The following is an 18634-nucleotide window of genomic DNA, read 5'->3' as shown; positions in this document are numbered from 1 at the left end:
TTCAAGATGAAAGTATGATCTAATTAATCATATAAATGACCTAAGTATGTTTTCTTCTTAAAACTGATTACTACAATAGTGATGCATTGTCCTTGATAACTTGTTTCTCCTAATGGTGATCAAAGTAGGGGTAAAGATAATGTTTCCTTCAAGATTTGAAGACTGTTTAAATAGTGGAGAAATGTCTAAAGTGCAATTAAACCATATTTGGGCTAGATAAGCCCATCCTTGGAATTAAAACTACATTTAACAGAGTCTAAAATAGTAAGAATGTAAGCACTGGACACTGTATGAGTTCAAATCTACACTCTATAGATCCAAAATGTGTGTTCTCAGGCAAATAACTAAATCTCTTTGACCCAAAATTTATTCATTCATAGAGTTAAAGATCTCTAAATTCAGAAGCCAAAGTAATTATTAAATGAAGGAGTGAATGTAACGAGCTTAGCCCCATATTAAGATATCAAAAGAGTAGGCTCTAAAGAGATTAGCTATTGATACAAAAATGCAATATGCATAAATTATATTTAGTAAAATATCCATTCCCTTCAAAAAGACATAAGATAACCATGCCTAATATTATAAAACACAGATATTATATTTTTAATTAGTCATATTTATAAATGATGACATTTTATTGCAAGTAAGTTGGCTTTTCTGAATCAGAAGAAATAGAAAACAGTATTCATTAGTTTCTCTCTTCTACATTTGACATTATATTTTTTAAAAAGCAAAAGAATCCTGAAAATTAAAGTTCCTAAGGAGCTTCTCTTGTGTCCTTTGGTTTCGTAGCTTAAAAATATCACATGAAGAATAACTCACTAGATTTCTGCCCAAAGATGCCAATATTTTAGTTAGAAAAAACAGAAATCACCCCTGAAGCCTGCTTCATTTCTTTGTCCTCTGTCTTCTTAAAGCTTTGATGCCAGAGTCCCTAGAGGGTCTCACTAGCAGGTTCACTCGCCCATCCTTGAACTGACCAACAGAGGCAGAATTTGTATAAATGGCTGCCACTATTTGCCCATAGATCACAAGATCTTTTATGTAGAAAATCATCAAAATACACGCACTTATACACACATCAACACACAACAAATGAAAGAATTTAGCAAAGTTACAGAATACAAAATCCATGTAAAAAATCAGTTGTGTTTCCATACAATAACAATGAACAATCCAAAAAAGAAATTAAGGAAAAAATCTCTTCCCATACATACATACACATAACACTCACATAACACAAACACCACATTCACCCTACATATAAACAACACGTATACAATTAATACCACAAAACCACTAGATCCACATCAAACATATACCACACAATTATACCACATGTGCAAAAAAAAAAAATAGGGAGAAATCTTCATAATACTGGTCTTCAATTACTCTAAAAACACAGGCAACTAAAGAAAAATAGACAAGTGGCATTATATCACATTTAAAAACCTTCTATACAACAAAGGAAACAATCAGTAGAGTGAAAAGACAACCTATGAAATGGAAGAAAATATTTGGAAGCCATATATCTGATAAAGGCCTAAATATCCAAAATATGAAAAGAATTCTAAACACTGAATAGCAAAAAACAACCCAATCAAAAAATGAGCAAAAATCTCTAATAGATATTTCTCCAAAGAAGGCATACAAATGATGAGCAGGCATATGAAAAGTTGCTCAGCATCAACAATCATCAAAGATATGCAAATTAAAATCACAATGGCCATTATAAAAAAAAACAGAAAATGATAAATGTGGGTGAGGATGTGGAGAAAATGGTGCCCTGTGCATCGTTGATGGAATGTAAATGATGTGGTCACAATGGAAAACAATATGGAGACTCCTCAAAAAATTTTAAATGGAATTACTGTATAATCCAGCAATCTCATTTCTGGATATTTATCCAAAAGCGTTGAAATCAGAATCTCTAAGAGATATTACACTCTTACAGTCAGTCCCATTGCAGCATTATTCACAATGTCCAAGAGACGCAAACAACCTAAATGTCCACTGACCAATGAATAAGTAAAGAAAATATGGTACATACATATAATGGAAATTATTCAGCCATTAAAGGAAGGAAATCCTGTCATATGCAACAACATGAATGAACTTTGAGGTCATTATGCGTAAGTGAAATAAGCTCTTCACAGAAGGACAAATAGTCCATGATCCCATTTATATGAAGCATCTGAAGTATTTAAACTCATAGAGACAGAAAGTAGAATGGTGGTTTCCAGGGAAAAGGAGAGGATGAAATGGGGATCTATTGTTCAAGGAGAATAGTGTTTCAGTCATGCAAGTTGAAGAAGTTCTAGAGATCTGCTGTACAACATTGTGCTTATAGTTAACAGTTCTGTATCATATACTTAAAAATTAGTTGTCAATCTCATACTCTGTGTCTTTTAATCACAATTGGAAAATACATTCAAATTTTAGAATGCATAGACTTGTAACAACCTGTTAAGAGTATAGTAATCTATTTTTTGCTTTAATTTAGTGTAAATCCAGGACTCTCCATTAAACTGAGCTTCGATTATTTTAATACATTTTATACAGATGTATTAAATATTTATGAAGGTGTGGGTGCAAGCAAGATTTTAAGAGGTAAGTTAAAACAAATATACAATTATCAAAAATGAAAATATGTGGTAAACTCTTTAAAGCAATGTGTGTTCAGTTTGATTTTAAACTATGGACTTGAACTTTAAGTTACTGAAAGGAAAAAGCAAACCTGGTTCTCATTATAAAATTAATAATCTTAGTAATAAATGGTTACAATTTCACATTATCCTCTTCTACTTAGGTTTTTAAAATCATGTGGAGGGCAGCCCGGGTGGCTCAGCAGTTTAGAGCCGCCTTCAGCCCAGGGCGTGATCCTGGAGACCCGGGATCGAGTCCCACGTCGGGCTCCCTGCATGGAGCCTGCTTCTCCCTGTGCCTGTGTCTCTGCCTCTCTCTCTGTGTCTCTCATGAATAAATAATAAAATCTTAAAAATTTTTTTCATTAAATCATGTTGAGTTTTCCAAAGAAATAGAATTATGTCTTGGGTTACCATGCTTTCTTTGTTACTCCCCATTAAGCAAAATTCAGACAAACCCTGAAAACCACTTTTCTTGACTCACAGAATGTCTTCTACTTTCATTTTGCAATCTAATAGTCTCTTGCAGGACTACTCCAAATAAAATGGGTAAAACAATGACTAGCCCAGGATGTAGACTCAGAAAATGGTAGGTGTAGGTGGTATGGCTCTTCTATAACCATTTTGTCATTATGTACGTGGACACTGATGAAAGCTAAGAAGTCAGGGAATGAACTAATACACATGTGCCCACTTCACATTATTTGTCTGGTCTCAAAATCCATGGACCTACCATTCTGATACCCACAAAAGTAGGAGTGGAGTTCCAAGAGGAAATAAAATAAGGATGAAGAAGAGGATATAAAAATGGAGTCCAGGGAATAACTAGTTTTCCTTCCATTTTGGAGAGAGAGTCAAGTGTAGAGCTGACATAAAGTTGCAAGTGACACCTGTTTCTCAAGTTTATGTAATAGCTGCATTCTTTAAAAACTATTTTGGCTCTCAGATTGTGCTCCTGAATAATGAAAAGTGAATCCTATCTAATAAGTGTTTTTCATTAATTAATCAATTTGAGAAATATTTAAGCATAAGATAGGTACTTTGTTTTGAGTAGTATTGTGTAACATTGACTATACTGAGTGTTTTGTGTGGCTATTCTTAGTATTTTCAATAAACCTGCAAAGTAGGCACTACAGGAGAGGAAAATGAGGTCTAAGAGGTTAAATGACCACAAGTCCATGGAGCTAGTTAGTGTTAGACGCAGAAATGAAACTTAAAACTCTCTGACTTCAAATACAATGCAATTACTCAATGTGTTTTAAAAGCTCCAAGTACAAATATAATAGTGAATATACATAAAATAGATGAATTCATAGTAAGTCACATTTGGCTAAACCAAATGAGCCAGCCATTTGATAATCTGCTTATTTCTGTGATTATAAGTCAAGTTCCTTAAAATTGTAATCAATTAAATATTTACATTAATAAACAAATAAGCCAAGTAATATAAATTTCTCCAAGGGCTAATGTGATATTAATAGTAAATTTAAGCATATGCTAATGACTTGCAATATGCAAAATAGTATTCTCAACACTTTAAGTTAACTCAATAAATGCTCCCTCAAACCATATTATGTAGGTGCTATTATAATTTTTCTTCTATAGATGATGAAAACAAAATTCATAGAGGCAAGTTGTCTAAAAGTGACAGATGTAAGTTACCCTCATGTTCCTTTATTCCTCAAATACCATGATTTGCCTAAATGCTATTCTAACTCATTTTCATATGCTTAGATTATCACTAATTCATAAATAAATCTTAGAATCACCAGGCATACTGATGTGAATAATGTACAAATGACTATCATAAAAAATCAATACAGAAATTAAATATCCAAATAGACAAAAATCTATGACAGTGTATTTAAATTATAACAAATAGGTAGTTGTTTAAATTTTAAGGTCTTTTTGAAATATAAATCCATTTTAAAGTTTTTAAAATTAAATATTATAATCATAACTTGAAAATATAGGAGAAATGACATTGGCTATTAAAATTACATTTTAAAATTAAAAATAATACCTTTTTTTAAGAAGGCAACAAATATCTTACCTCCAGCATCTAGCACAGTGCCTGATATATTAAAAACTCAGTATTTGTTGATTTAAATTTAGACTAACAGATTTACATATCACGGTATTATAGCATGTAATACATGAAGATCAATAGCATTGCTCAACTCTAAAGCTATTTTATTTTTATTTTATTTTTTAAAGATTCTATTTTTTTATTTTTTAAGATTTTATTTATTTATTCACGAGACACAGAGAGAGAGAGGCAGAGACACAGGCAGAAGGAGAAGCAGGCTCCATGCAGGGAGCCCGACGTGGGACTTGATCCTGGGTCTCCAGGGTCATACCCTGGGCTGAAGGTGGCGCTAAACAGCTGAGCCACCAGGGCTGCCCTAAAGCTATTTTATTTTGTAATAATGCCAATACTTTAATTCTTGATTCATGGTCCCATCTTTTTCTAAATATTTTAGCAAGCTCCTTTGAGAGATATATAAAATGTTTACTTCTAATAAATTCCAATTCAGAATATATTTCAAATATGGTTGTTATTTTATTACATTGAAAATATATAGATCACTTTAATTAAATTAGGAAAATTAAGATTATCTAGAGAAATTAATAAGAAAATTAAAGTATCCAGCACCATAAAATAATTACATAACTGATTAGAGGTAAGTCAATATAAACAAATTCTAAAGGAATTTTCCATCATTTTTACATATAGGGATGCAAAACTTCTTCAACTGGTAGAAAGTGTCAGAGTAGGATGATCATCACATAAAGAAAAATGATATAGAATGCAAGAGTATCTTCTCCAAATAATTAGTGAATTGAGGTTAATCAGAATAGAATAACAGGAGAATTTGTTCAAAAATATTTATTTAAGTTTCAGTGATGAAGGTATAATATTCAGTTCAGTTGTACTAATCTATCAATATTGGGTCTGGAGGTGGTGGAAAATGTAAGTATGTTCATTTATTTTTTTGTTCAGAAAAATACGTAGACATTTTTAATGCATTCTCAAGGAAAGACAACAAAAATAGCCTGGGTGAGCACCCTGGAACTGATTTTGAATTGTCAATCCCAGAAAATATGTTCCTGAGTATATAGTTGTCATGCCATTCTTTATATCCAGTGCTTAGCTGTCACTCCATTCCCAAAGGACTGCTAACAACATATCCCTAATATGGTAGCCTAACATTTTAAAGGCATGCTTTTAAAACTGAAGCACACAGAAGTGTGTTTAGATATAGCCAAAGATACAGAACACAGTGAATCTTCCTCAGTTGTCAACTTATCCTACAACAAAAGTTATCATATTGTGAATATGGCATTAAATAATAGATGCAACTATTTTTCAAGGTAAAGCATTTTTATAAATCTTGTGCTTTTATTAAAATCCTTTTGCATAACTTAGAAGTATTTATTCACTATGGAAACAAGCATTAGCTTAAGGTATTCACCTTCCTAGAGCCTCTTGAAGATTCTCCAATTATGGTGTTTGGGAAAATTAGGAATTACTTCTTCAGTATTCCCATGGCATTTCTTTCATAAGAATGGGGTAGGGGTTTTTTGTTTGTTTGTTTGTTTGTTTGTTTGTTTTTAAAATAATGCATCAGTCCAAACTTTTCTAATAGGGGAACCTGGCTATTTCTTCTCCATGCCATCAGCACTTAGCACCATACCAAATTCAGTGAGCGCTTAATAAAATGTGTTGAATATATTAGAAATCCTATACAACACACAAAGATAAAACTCTGGTGGCAAAATCCCTACTCTTATAAGTTAGTTAAAATAAATAGTTTTAAGCTAGATCTGTTGAATCATACTCTAAAAAGTCTGTCATTCTTGCCCATTGTCCTTTAAAATGTCCCTGCATTTTAATCATGCTTTCCTCTTTCATAAAACCTATTAACTGGCTTTACGGTTAGAAGACAAATGCTGAATCAATCCACGTTTAAGTGTGACTACTTGGCAAGTTTATGCAAATTAATATCTATAGAAGTGTTGGGTTTTTAATAGTAGACTGGATTTTCTTAAGGAAATATTCTCTAAAAAGTCATTATCTTATCTTTTTTTTTTAAAGATTTTATTTATTTATTCATGATAGTCACACACACACACACAGAGAGAGAGGCAGAGACACAGGCAGAGGGAGAAGCAGGCTCCATGCAGGGAGCCCGACATGGGATTCGATCCTGGGTCTCCAGGATCATGCGCCGGGCCAAAGGCAGGCACTAAACCACTGCGCCACCCAGGGATCCCCATTATCTTATCTATTAAAAAATCACCTTAATTATTAGGTGGTTGTTCTGTTTTTCAACTCAAAACCTGACTCTTTAATGGAGGCTGACTTATTACTGTATTTACTCAGACTGTAATTCATGCATCCAAATATTGACTGAAATTTTCCTATATTCAGACACAGGGACAGAGGCACAGAAAGCATCATATAATCTGTTTTCAGGGCTTACAACCCAGAAGGAGAAATGGAAAAACAATAGCTATATTCACTGAGCATTTACTATGCACCAATCACTGTATCATATTACTTATTTAGTCTTTATTACAAATGTTTATGGGAAATATTATTATATAACAACAGAGGAAACTGAAGAACATAGAAGTTTAGTAACACATGCCAGGATTAAATCTCATGCTGACTCTGGAGTCTCTGTTCTTAATCACTACCCTTTCCTGCCTTCCCAAATGCATTAAGATACATGCCTTCCACAGTTTCTATGGTTCTGGGACACTTTCTAGTCAAGGATTTGTTAAAATCTGATGAAAGCTTTACAAAGTATCTACAGACACAAATATTCTACATTTCCAGAAGTTTATATTTGTCTGTTATGTGTAGCCATGTTAATGGACCTCAGAATAGAAACCTCTGCACCTGTAGACTAGTGCAATAACATTAGACAACATGGGGATCACATTACAACCATCAAGGGTGCCACTGAACCAGTAGCCACATTTAAATCCAACCGGAAACCACTGTCTCAAAAAAATCCATTGCTATAAGAAAGAAAGAAAGAAAGAAAGAAAGAAAGAAAGAAAGAAAGAAAGAAAGAAAGAAGATACATTTTAAAGCAAAGTTTTTAGAATATTCACACCCGTTAAGTGACTAAATACTGATTGACTACCAAGGTTTTCAATATGAGAAGCATAAGGTAGTACGCCGGTGAGAAGAGTCTAAATAACCAATGTGGTTCTTCACAAGAAAATACTGAAAAAACAATACAACAACACAACATTTTTTGGGAAAGAGCAAGATGTGAATCCGCACTTATTCATGTTCTGTTACATTCTATTGAAATTATCATGCATATATGACCTTTTTTTTGCTAATTTCTGTATGATAAGCACAGAATTTTCAATAGTTCATAAAACTATCCTTTTGGGGAATACAATAACAGTGGTGCTTTGTTTTCCACCTGTGAATGTGGTAATTTTCATAACCCGAATATGATACCCAGTTCAGATTGTCAAACTAAAATACTAAATCATTATTTCTTACCTTTTTTTTTTCTTATCATCCCCACTAAGAAAGCTTTTCAGCCCTTTTCTTTCATAATTGCTCTCCTCATAAAATTTTAGGTGACCTGATATCCTGGCCATCTGTTATGTATTGTATATATATCTGGGCTTTATATATTTAAAAATTAAGGTAATTTGGGACACCTGGGTGGCTCAGCGGTTGAGCATCTGCCTTTGGCTCAGGGCATGATCTCGGGTCAGGGGATAAAGTCACACATCGGACTCCCCGTGAGGAGCCTGCTTCTCCTTCTGCCTGTGTCTCTACCACTCTCTCTGTATCTCTCATGAATAATAAAAAATCTTTTAAAAAATTAAGGTAGTTTGGCTCTTAACAACCAATTTTTACCCCCCTTGGAGACAATATCACCCCCCTGAGAATGTATTGCTAAATTATAAATTTTTGTAAAAGCAAATTTCATATAACAATAATTTGTAAATCCTCATAAAAGTACTTCACATGCCAAGCACTATGCTAACCCTAGAGAATCAAAAATCTGGGAAAATACCTCTTATTTGGCTTAGATTCAAGATAGAAAAAAATGATAAAATCATTATAAGATTCTGTAGAAACAGTCTTTCAGTCACCTAGTATTATTTTAAGGTCCTACAGTTATATGGGTAAACAAGCAAAGAAGTATTCTGGTTCCTAGTATTGTGATCAGTTTTAGCCATTATTCATGAGAAATACCAGATAGAGCCAAAATTTTAGTTTTATAACTGCTTAACTTGTGTGTTTCTTACAGGAATTTTCTCAATAAAGGAATACATCTTTTTATAAGTGTATATAGTGTTGTATAGCTCATAATTAAAAATAAAAATAGTTTTTTCAAACTATAAATATGCATAATAATTTGAGGTTTTCTAATGCTTAGAAGAGGCATTTCAAGTAAAAATTAATCATGACTAATGCTTTTATTAATGAGTGGTATAAAATTGATAGATCAACTGATAAAACAAGAAATTAATAATAGGTGGACAGATGGATGGATTAGCTGATAGATGGATAAATGGATAGATATGTACATATGATAGTCATTCTTTTTTTTTTTTTTTTTTTTGTAGCGTCTCTCTGGGAAACCAATCCTGACACAATTAGGATCTTTTCCAACCAAGTTACTGCCACCTTTCTTATAGAATCTGATGAAAATGACTATATTGGATTTAATGCAACATACACTGCATTTAACAGCACAGAGCTTAACAGTAAGTACTGTTTATTCTTTAGCCTTTGAATCTTCAGATGCTTTAATATTGTAATGGAATGTTAAAAGTATCAAAACCTAACATTTTAGAACAAGGTCATAATTTGTTTCATATGCAAGTTCTTTAATGAGTCTCTCATGTATAACTCTCTTTATTTAATAATTGAAAAAATTGGGAAATTAGAAAATAGTTCATGTTCTTCAAAAAAACCCCAACCGATTTGACAAAAATTACAAAGTTTATGCATAAAAGTTATTCTGAGAATATTCCACATCAACTTAATTTTGACCCAAGTATTAAATTTAGTAAAAAGAGGAGAGAAAAATATGAAACGAAGTTTATTTGGGTAAACCAACAGAGGTAAGATGCAATACAATAAGAACAAGGAGCTTGTTTTTGCTAAAGCCCTACTAAGGAATAGGAAGCACGTAGATTTAAGACAGTTGGCAATAAAAAGCTGTTTTCATTGTTTTTTTAACTAAGTGGAATGAAACAAAATTACAATGAATTTTAAAAAAGACTGTGTGCCTGACACTTAATTATAAGTATATAGAGTTGCATAGAGGAAGGAAGGAAAGAATAAAACAAGATGAAATCAGAGAGGGAGACAAGCCATAAGACACTCTTAACCATAGGAAACAAAGTGAAGATTGCTGGAGGAGAGGGAGTGGGAGGGGTGGCATAACTGAATGATGGGCATTAAGGAGGCATGTAATGGAATGATCACTAGTTATTATATAATCACTAAATTCTACCACTGAAACTAATAACACACTATATATTAATTGAATTTAAATAAAATTAAATTAAAAAATAAATGTATAATACTGTATAATACTAGATTTTCAATGCAATTGATTACAATTAGTCACACTATGGACTAAATTTGAAGTGTGTTTTCTTTTTTTAATTCACAGATTATGAGAAAATTAACTGTAGTTTTGAAGACGGCTTTTGTTTCTGGGTCCAGGATCTAAATGATGATAATGAATGGGAAAGAATTCAGGGAAGCACCTTTCCTCCTTTCACTGGACCAAATTTTGACCATACTTTTCACAATGATTCAGGTATAATTCATATATAATTCAAAAATCAAAAAGAAGGTGGTATGTGGTTTCTCTAGTTTAATGTGAACAGTATTATACTCAAGACAGTTTTTTCAAAGTTTCTTTTTAATTTTTTTTTTTTTTTTTATGATAGTCACAGAGAGAGAGAGAGAGAGAGGCAGAGACACAGGCCGAGGGAGAAGCAGGCTCCATGCACCAGGAGCCCGACGTGGGATTCGATCCCGGGTCTCCAGGATCGCGCCCTGGGCCAAAGGCAGGCGCCAAACCGCTGCGCCACCCAGGGATCCCTCAAAGTTTCTTTTTAAAAGAAAAAACAGGGGCTCAGCTGTTTGGTGCCTGCCTTCGGCCCAGGGTGTGATCAGGGAGTCCAGGGATCGAGTCCCACATCAGGCTCCCTGCATGGAGCCTGCTTCCCCTCTGGCTGGCTGGCTGTCTCTCTCTCGCTCGCTCGCTCTGTGTGTCTCTCAGAGTAAATAAATAAAATCTTTAAAAAAGAAAAGAAAAGAAAAAAAATAGGCTAATAAATGCATTTAAATGAAAATGGTAAATAAATAGGCAAGTTAAAGTGAGTAATTAAAAAAAATTTTTTTACCCTATATATTCATGAAACATTGAAAAGTACTGAGTCCATTACAGACAAAAACACTTGGGTTGTTGCCCTAGATCTGCCACTTACTGTTTCCTAATTGGATTGTAGGAGGCGATTAACTTTTCTGAACTTTGGTCTACTTTGCCTTGATTTCATTTTCTGATTATTTATTGCTGTTGTAGAGAAATACAATTGATTTTTGTATATTGGTCTTGTACCCTGCAACTTGTTTATTAACTCTAACAGTTTCTAAAGACTTTCTTAGAATTCCCAATATACAAGATTATGCTACCTTGGAATAAAGATAATAGATTTACTTCTTCTGGGATCCCTGGGTGGCGCAGCGGTTTGGCGCCTGCCTTTGGCCCAGGGCACGATCCTGGAGACCCGGGATCGAATCCCACATCGGGTTCCCAGTGCATGGAGCCTGCTTCTCCCTCTGCCTGTGTCTCTGCGCCTCTCTCTCTCTGTGACTATCATAAATAAATAAAAATTTAAAAAAATAGATTTACTTCTTCTGAGGAGCTATCTTAGTCTGTTTAAGCCTCTATGACAGAAAACCACAGACCGTTTAATTTAAACAATAATTTATTTCTCACAGTTCTCGAGGCTGTGGTCAGGATGCCAGCATGGTCAGGTTCTGGTGAGAGCTCTTTTCCGCCTTCATAGACACCTGCCTTCTCACTGTATCCTCACAGAGAGAGAGAGAGAGAGAGAGTCAAAGAGAGACAGAGAGATAGAGCACTCTTTCCTGTATCTTCTCATAAGGTCCCTAATCCCATCATGAGGGTTTCATGACCTAATTACCTCTCAAAGGCCCTACCTCCAAGCACCACCATATGGGGATTAGACTTTCAACAGATAAATTGTGGAAAGACAGCCATCAGTCCATAGCAAAAGGACTATGGAACAGCTGATTCTAATGCATGGTCATGAGGTTTGTAAATAGCTTTTTTTTTTTAAGATTTATTTTTATTTCTATTTATTCATGAGAGAAACAGAGAGAGAGGCAGAGACATAGACAGAGGGAGAAGCAGGCTCCTCACAGGGAGCCTAATGTGGGACTCGACCCCAGGACTCCGGGATCACAACCTGAGCCAAAGGCGGACACCGAGCCACCCAGGTGCCCCTGTAAATAGCTTTTCATGTGAATATTAGAATTAGCTTTCAGGCAGAAAAATAATATTGGAGACAATAATAGTTGATGAAGAAGAACAGAAGTTCTAGGGACTTATCAGGAGATAAAGAAATCATAGCAGGAAGACCACCTATGAAAACCTTGGAAGCATGTATTTATAATACCAAATTAATCACTGAACAGAGAGTTTACAAATCTAGAAGTAATGTAGATCTTATAAAATAAAGAATATTACAAAAAGGACAGAATAGAAATTTCTACATTTAGATAATTTTCTTGGACAAAAATCCATCCTACAATATAACTTGTCAATAGATTACTGATGAAAATATGGTTCAATTCAAACAACATACATTACAATCTTACTTTAACCAGACATGGCTCTAGGCATTGAGCACACAGATCTCACATCACCGCTTCTGTAAAGTCTATCTAGAACTTCTGAGTTAAAATTTCCCTTTCCATTAAACATTATAAACACCTCTTTTGTTTTTCCTGCCATGTGGTGTTATATTTTCTTACTTATTTGTTTCTTTTCAAAAAAAAAAAGAAACTGCTCTTTTTCATCTTTAAGTTCTTAGCCCATTTTTAGTGCCTGAATCTAATGAACACACAAAATTATGTTTTAATTTATATGAATGAATGTCTACAACTTTGACTCAATAGGTAATTTCTGATTGAGTGAGTTATTGACTGCATGAAGTTGCTTATAACATAAAAATAACCTGAGCAAATGTGCATTGTAATTTATTATCAATGGCCACTTCTATTACAGAGTTTCATTTTTATAACCTGAAAAGTAAATAGCAGATTAAATGTCAATTGTGAATGACATTGCTAGGAGGACATTAAAGAGTTCATTTTTGGGGGGCAAAGATTTATCTGTCTAATCCTGTTCCTTTAGACAACAGCCTCCCTGGAATAACAAAATTTGATTCAGCATACTACTTCAACTTGATCAAAATATTGCTTAATAAAAAGTGATTACTTTTGATCTATTTATAATCTATTTCCTCAGTCATCAGCAGAAGCCCCAGCTGATTAATTCTTCCACTTCTTTATTCAAGAAGTATTTTTGTTTTAAGCCCCAGTCCCTATTTAAGGTACTCAGAATATATCTTTGAACAAAAATAAACCAGATTTCCTGCAATCGTGAAACACATATTTTGGAGTGAAAAAAATTTATAAACTAGAACTAAGCAATATGTATGACAAGTAATTACAACTTGTAGGCATGCTAAATATGAATGAGCGCTCCGAGAAAATACATAGAGCTTGGTAAGGCAGCGGGGAGGGCAAGTGAGCTGAGGTGCTGTTGCAGATTAAAACAGCATGATTAGGTGGGGTCCCATTGAGAAGTGACTTTCAAACCAAAACTTTACAGAAATGAAAGAATAAGCCGTATAGATTATTCTAGATGGAGGGAATGAGCAGAACAAAGGCTTTAAAGGGAGTATGCCTGACTTGTTTGAAGAAAAGCCAGGAGGCCAGCATGGCTGATGTGGACTAAACAGGGCTAGTAGAGGTCAGATAATAATGGGTCTTCTATGGCTTTGGCTTTCTCCTCAATGAAATGAAGAGCTATTGGGTTCTTGAGCATAAAAGTGGTAGGGTTCAAACTGGCTGGTTGAACAGTTTATGGAAAGGCAAGGGCATTGTCAGGAAGACCAGTGGAGAGTTATTACTCTAACCAGAGAGGAGGCCATAGGACTGTTAGATCAGTGGGAACAGATGCAGTGAGAAGAGGTCAGATTCTGGAAATAATCTGAAAGGAAAAGCAACAGGATTCTGCTAAATTAGTTAGCAGTGTGGAGCTATGAACAAAAATGTGTTCTGTGTAGATGGCCAATCCCAATAGACCAAACATGTTTAGTATGAAAATTATGACATCCCTACTACCATACATAGTTAATCCTCTTTGAATTAGTGACTTGCCAGAGTCTGATCCTCTATGGATAACTTTATAATCTGCACAGCTACAGACCAATCCCAATGTGATAATCACCCCAGCCCTCTGAAGAACCCTGGCCTAAAAATGGTCAAATAAATTGACCACTTTTTTGTCTTTATTGTAATAAAAAAAAAAGTCTCTACCACACTTGGACAAGAGTAGTTAGAGCAAAGTACAGAAAGCATTTATATCTATTGACTATGACAGATACCTTTTATGTAGTTGAAGTCTTTGATGTTCAAATGATCATTTTTCTACTTTTATGTCATCATAATAAGAGATAAAATAATTCCACTGATATTTGAAGAATATAAGTACATTACAGGAGGAAAATGGTTTCAGCTTGCCAACAGATTAAATAACTAAAGAAATAAGATGAAAATGACCAAAGTGAAGCAGGTTGAATGTCAGGTGGAGGTTTTAAATAGTTGGGTCGGAAATGGAGTCTCTGGAGAAAGTCCTGTAGCTGGAGTTATTTAAAATGAGACAAGTCAGAGCAGTTCAGAGCCCACCAGAGGCAGTGGTGTAATGAGAACGGATGATAGGATTTAATAGGTTCTCCCCAACTCTCATACCACTGATTTCATAATCTACCAGACATCCCTCCCCACCCCCAGAGGCATTTTTCTTCCAACCTGCTTTTTTATGTGTCAGAACATCCTACCTCTGAAATGGAAGAGAATTAAATCTCTCCTGCTGTTCCTCTTATCCATGCAGGGGATTTTTGTTCTTTGCCTTCACTTTAAATGACAGAAAAGTCTAAATGAAACAGATAAACTTTGAATTAACATTGCTTTAGGGAAGAACATCTAAGCCCCTTAACTTTTTGGCTCCTTCTTTAGAACTCTCTCCTGATAGAGCAATGGCCCCCTAAATCTGTGCACTGTCAATGCTTAGAGTTTCTCTGTACCTCTTAGAAGCAAAGGGACCCAGTAGAGATGGCAGCACTGATACAGGGCAGCATCTTGGGGTGCTCAGAAGTGGCTCATTTGTTCAGAACATTCAGAAAGAATGAGGTCAGTAACATATGAAAACTTCAGAAATAGAGGGGTCACCAAAGGGCTAGACAGCCCAAAGAAAGTGTTTCTTTGTTGGCCTTTCTCAATGAAATCATAATTGTTTCTAATGCCTAGGGGTTAGCATAGTGAAGTAGTAAAGACCATTAAAATTGAGACTGAAGTCAGCTAGGTTTAAATCAGCACTGCCATTTAGGCAAGTGTCCTGTTTTCTCTCTGCCTTAGTTCCCTCATCTGGGAAGTGGGTTGATGATAATCAGGACTTGACCTCAGAGGCATGTTTTGAACATTAATTTGGTTACTGTATAAATAAATAAATAAATAAATAAATAAATAAATAAATAAATAAATAAGAAAATGCCTGGCACATGACACAAGTGCTATATAAATGTTAGGCATTATAACTATGTTCTTTTCATGATGCAAAAGCATTCAACAAACAAAAATTGGCTGTGGTAATGTTTTAGATGGTAGGCTAGGGAGAAAAATAGTTACATTACTACATTTTCAAAAGTATATAGCCCTTTAGATATCTGCATTTCATTTAGCATAGGTACTTTTTTTTCTAAAATAAGTATGATTTTAGTGTTTTCAAAGTAATATTGTCTTTACTTCCTTATCTTTCTTGTGATGTTGAATTTTAGAAAATATTACTTTCTAATGTTGATAGACTTGAATTTGAACTATTCTCTAATCTACAACTTTCAATATTTATCTCCTAGGTTCAGTTAATTTTACATAGGTATTCACTACCCACAAAATGATTTTTTAAAACGATTTTATTTACTTACCCATGAGAGACACAGAGGGAGAGAGGCAGAGACATAGGCAGAAGGAGAAGCAGGCTCCCTGTGAGGAGCCTGATATGGGACTTGATGCCCAGGCCAGGATCACGCCCTGAGCCAAAGGCAGATGTTCAATAGAGGAGTCACCCAGGCATCCCACTCACAAAATATTTTATATCAGTTTGTTTTCATCTTAAGAGGGATCTCCAAGCTTCCACAAAGTTCTGCTGCCTCTCCAGTTGCTGCTATCTCTACATCACATCAGTGCATATCCAACACTTTTTCTTCTTAATTGAAGTGTTAGGTGTGAAAGCATAGGTTTGGTTCATGGAGAAATAAGCAGAAAAAGAGATAGAAAGAAGTTGTAAGAAAAACCTAAGGCTCAAGAAAGGTTCACTGTATGCTTAAATTAACAAAATATATTCAATCCTTTGGGTTTTAGGCTGACTCTGAGGTTCATTCCAATTCTCAAAAACATTTTAAGAAACCTGCACGATTTTATGGGCACCTGAGTGGCTCAGTCAGTTAAGCATCTGCCTTGGGCTCAGGTCATGATCCCAGGGTCCTGGGATGGAGCCCAGAGTCAGGCTCTCTGCTCATCAGAGAGTCTGTTCATCCCTCTGCCCCTCCATACTCATGCTTTCCATCTCTCTCTCTCTAATAAATAAATAAAATCTTAAAAAAAATAAAGAAATTTGTAAGATTTTAAAAGAAATTGTCATTTGACCATAGAAATTCCCATGTGGTTATGAAAAATATCTCTTTAATCATTCCTTTTGTGCATTACTTTAATAAAATTAAATTAAAAAGCCAGTCAAATTGGTAACAGGAATAAAATTAAGCAACATTCAGCTAATCCATATTGAGAATTCAAAACTGAACTAAGTGTTGCTCTTTTCCCAAAGTCTAGCAGTTTTAAGTCACATGTGACCATGAATGTAATACACAATATAGCAGAATAGGTGACATCAGAAAATTCAAAAGGAGTGGTTCCATATAGTTGGGAGCAGCAAGAGGAGCTTTCTAAAGGAGATGGCAGGTTGATTTAATGACCTCAAAAAATTAGTAGGATTTTGACAGGTACAATTGTAAGGAGAAGTAGAGTGACAGAGAGAAAAAAATAAAAAGACTCATAAATTTCCTGGGTGTTGAGCAAATTAAAATAATCGAATATTGTAGAAGTGCTATATGTAAATAGATGAATTATAAGAACTATGGCTAGAAAATGACATTGAAGTCTACATAGTACAGAAGCCTCAAACATCATAGTAAACTTATGTTTGCTTAGTAGGAAAAAAAGAGATGATAAAAGATGTTTAATAAGGGACAAATTAGATTGTGCAGAAAGAGGCATTATTGAGCTAGGATGTAGGAGACGAATTCTCATGGAGAGAGAACTATAATGAGACACACTGGAAAATAGTGTCAATGACAATATGACTTAAATCATAGTCCCAAGTGTTAGGATGTCCCTACTTGTCCACTTGGTAAGATACTTCAATAGAAATATTGTGTGAGGGGATCCCTGGGTGGCGCAGTGGTTTGGCGCCTGCCTTTGGCCCGGGGCGTGATCCTGGGGACCCGGAATCGAATCCCACGTCGGGCTCCCAGCATGGAGCCTGCTTCTCCTTCTGCCTGTGTCTCTGCCTTTCTGTCTCTTTCTGTGTGACTATCATGAATAAATAAATAAAGTCTTTAATAAAAAAAGAAAAAAAAAAGAAATATTGTGTGAACTTCTGGTTTCCATACTCTGAGTGGAATCAACTGGATGTACAACTAAATGAGAGCTTCTGAAATGAATAAGCAGCTGAAATTGTGCCATATTAAATTATTGAGGGCCAAAAGGATGGATAATCTTGAGAAGTCTTAGAAAAGGCAAAATAGTAGTCTTTAAATATTTGTAGAGTTAGCATAAACTTATTTATCCTTAATGTGCCCAGGAGAAAAAATAGAAAAGATAAGCACATAATAACTTTAAAAAAAAAAAGTTTTTAGTTGTGCTGAAATGGAATGGGCTGCCTTGAACACAATGATTCCTGCTATATCTGACAGATATCAGAGGTCAAGTGACCCCCACAGGCAAATGTAAATGAAATTTAAGGACAATCAACATAGACTAAGAAAATTTTTATGCATACAATACTCTATTTTTAAAATACATAATTTTATGAAGAATTTCCTTCATTTTCTAATTTAAGAATTTAACTGATATCCCAGAAATAGTTAATATATTATTTTTAATTTTTATTTTATATTACTTATTATTATGTTATTTTATTTTCTATTCCAAAACATGTAATTCTATGTGATTTAATATATTGAGCTTTTAAAAATTTATTTATGCAAAATTCATAAGGTACTATATCCACATAACTATGTTTTATCTGAACAATGATTCACAGCATCATGATATCTTTATCAGAGTAAAATTCCCACATATATTATTACTTAATGAGTAAACAATAGATTAAAAATATTTCTAATTATAACTAATTGACTATGAACACGGCAAAACATAAAAAGCACAAAAGTTTTTATGTTACATAATTGCTGCTAACTAGAAACATTTCTGAACAGGGTAGCTAGTTCATTATTTATTCATGGTCTTCAGTGGTATTTTAATTATCTCCTCCCCAACTATATTCTAATCAACAAAATTAAGGTCAATTCAAAAGGGATTTAGAATT

At 34.3% G+C, this 18634-nt stretch overlaps 1 protein-coding gene across 2 annotated transcripts in view; it reads left to right on the top strand.

Moving 5' to 3' along the window:
* Nucleotides 1-18634, top strand: part of TMPRSS15 (transmembrane serine protease 15) — a 118046-nt gene that overhangs the window by 30818 nt on the left and 68594 nt on the right. For both annotated transcript variants that reach the window (XM_077878862.1, XM_077878861.1), the window contains 3 exons: nt 2504-2610; nt 9261-9401; nt 10319-10468. In XM_077878862.1, the coding sequence (XP_077734988.1) occupies nt 2504-2610; nt 9261-9401; nt 10319-10468 (398 nt within the window). The remainder of the gene's footprint in view (nt 1-2503; nt 2611-9260; nt 9402-10318; nt 10469-18634) is intronic.

The sequence above is a fragment of the Canis aureus genome, chromosome 30 (assembly GCF_053574225.1).
Source record: "Canis aureus isolate CA01 chromosome 30, VMU_Caureus_v.1.0, whole genome shotgun sequence".
NCBI lineage: Eukaryota > Metazoa > Chordata > Mammalia > Carnivora > Canidae > Canis > Canis aureus.
Note: the sequence above shows the minus strand (reverse complement) of the source record. Positions and strands in the feature narration are given on the sequence as shown.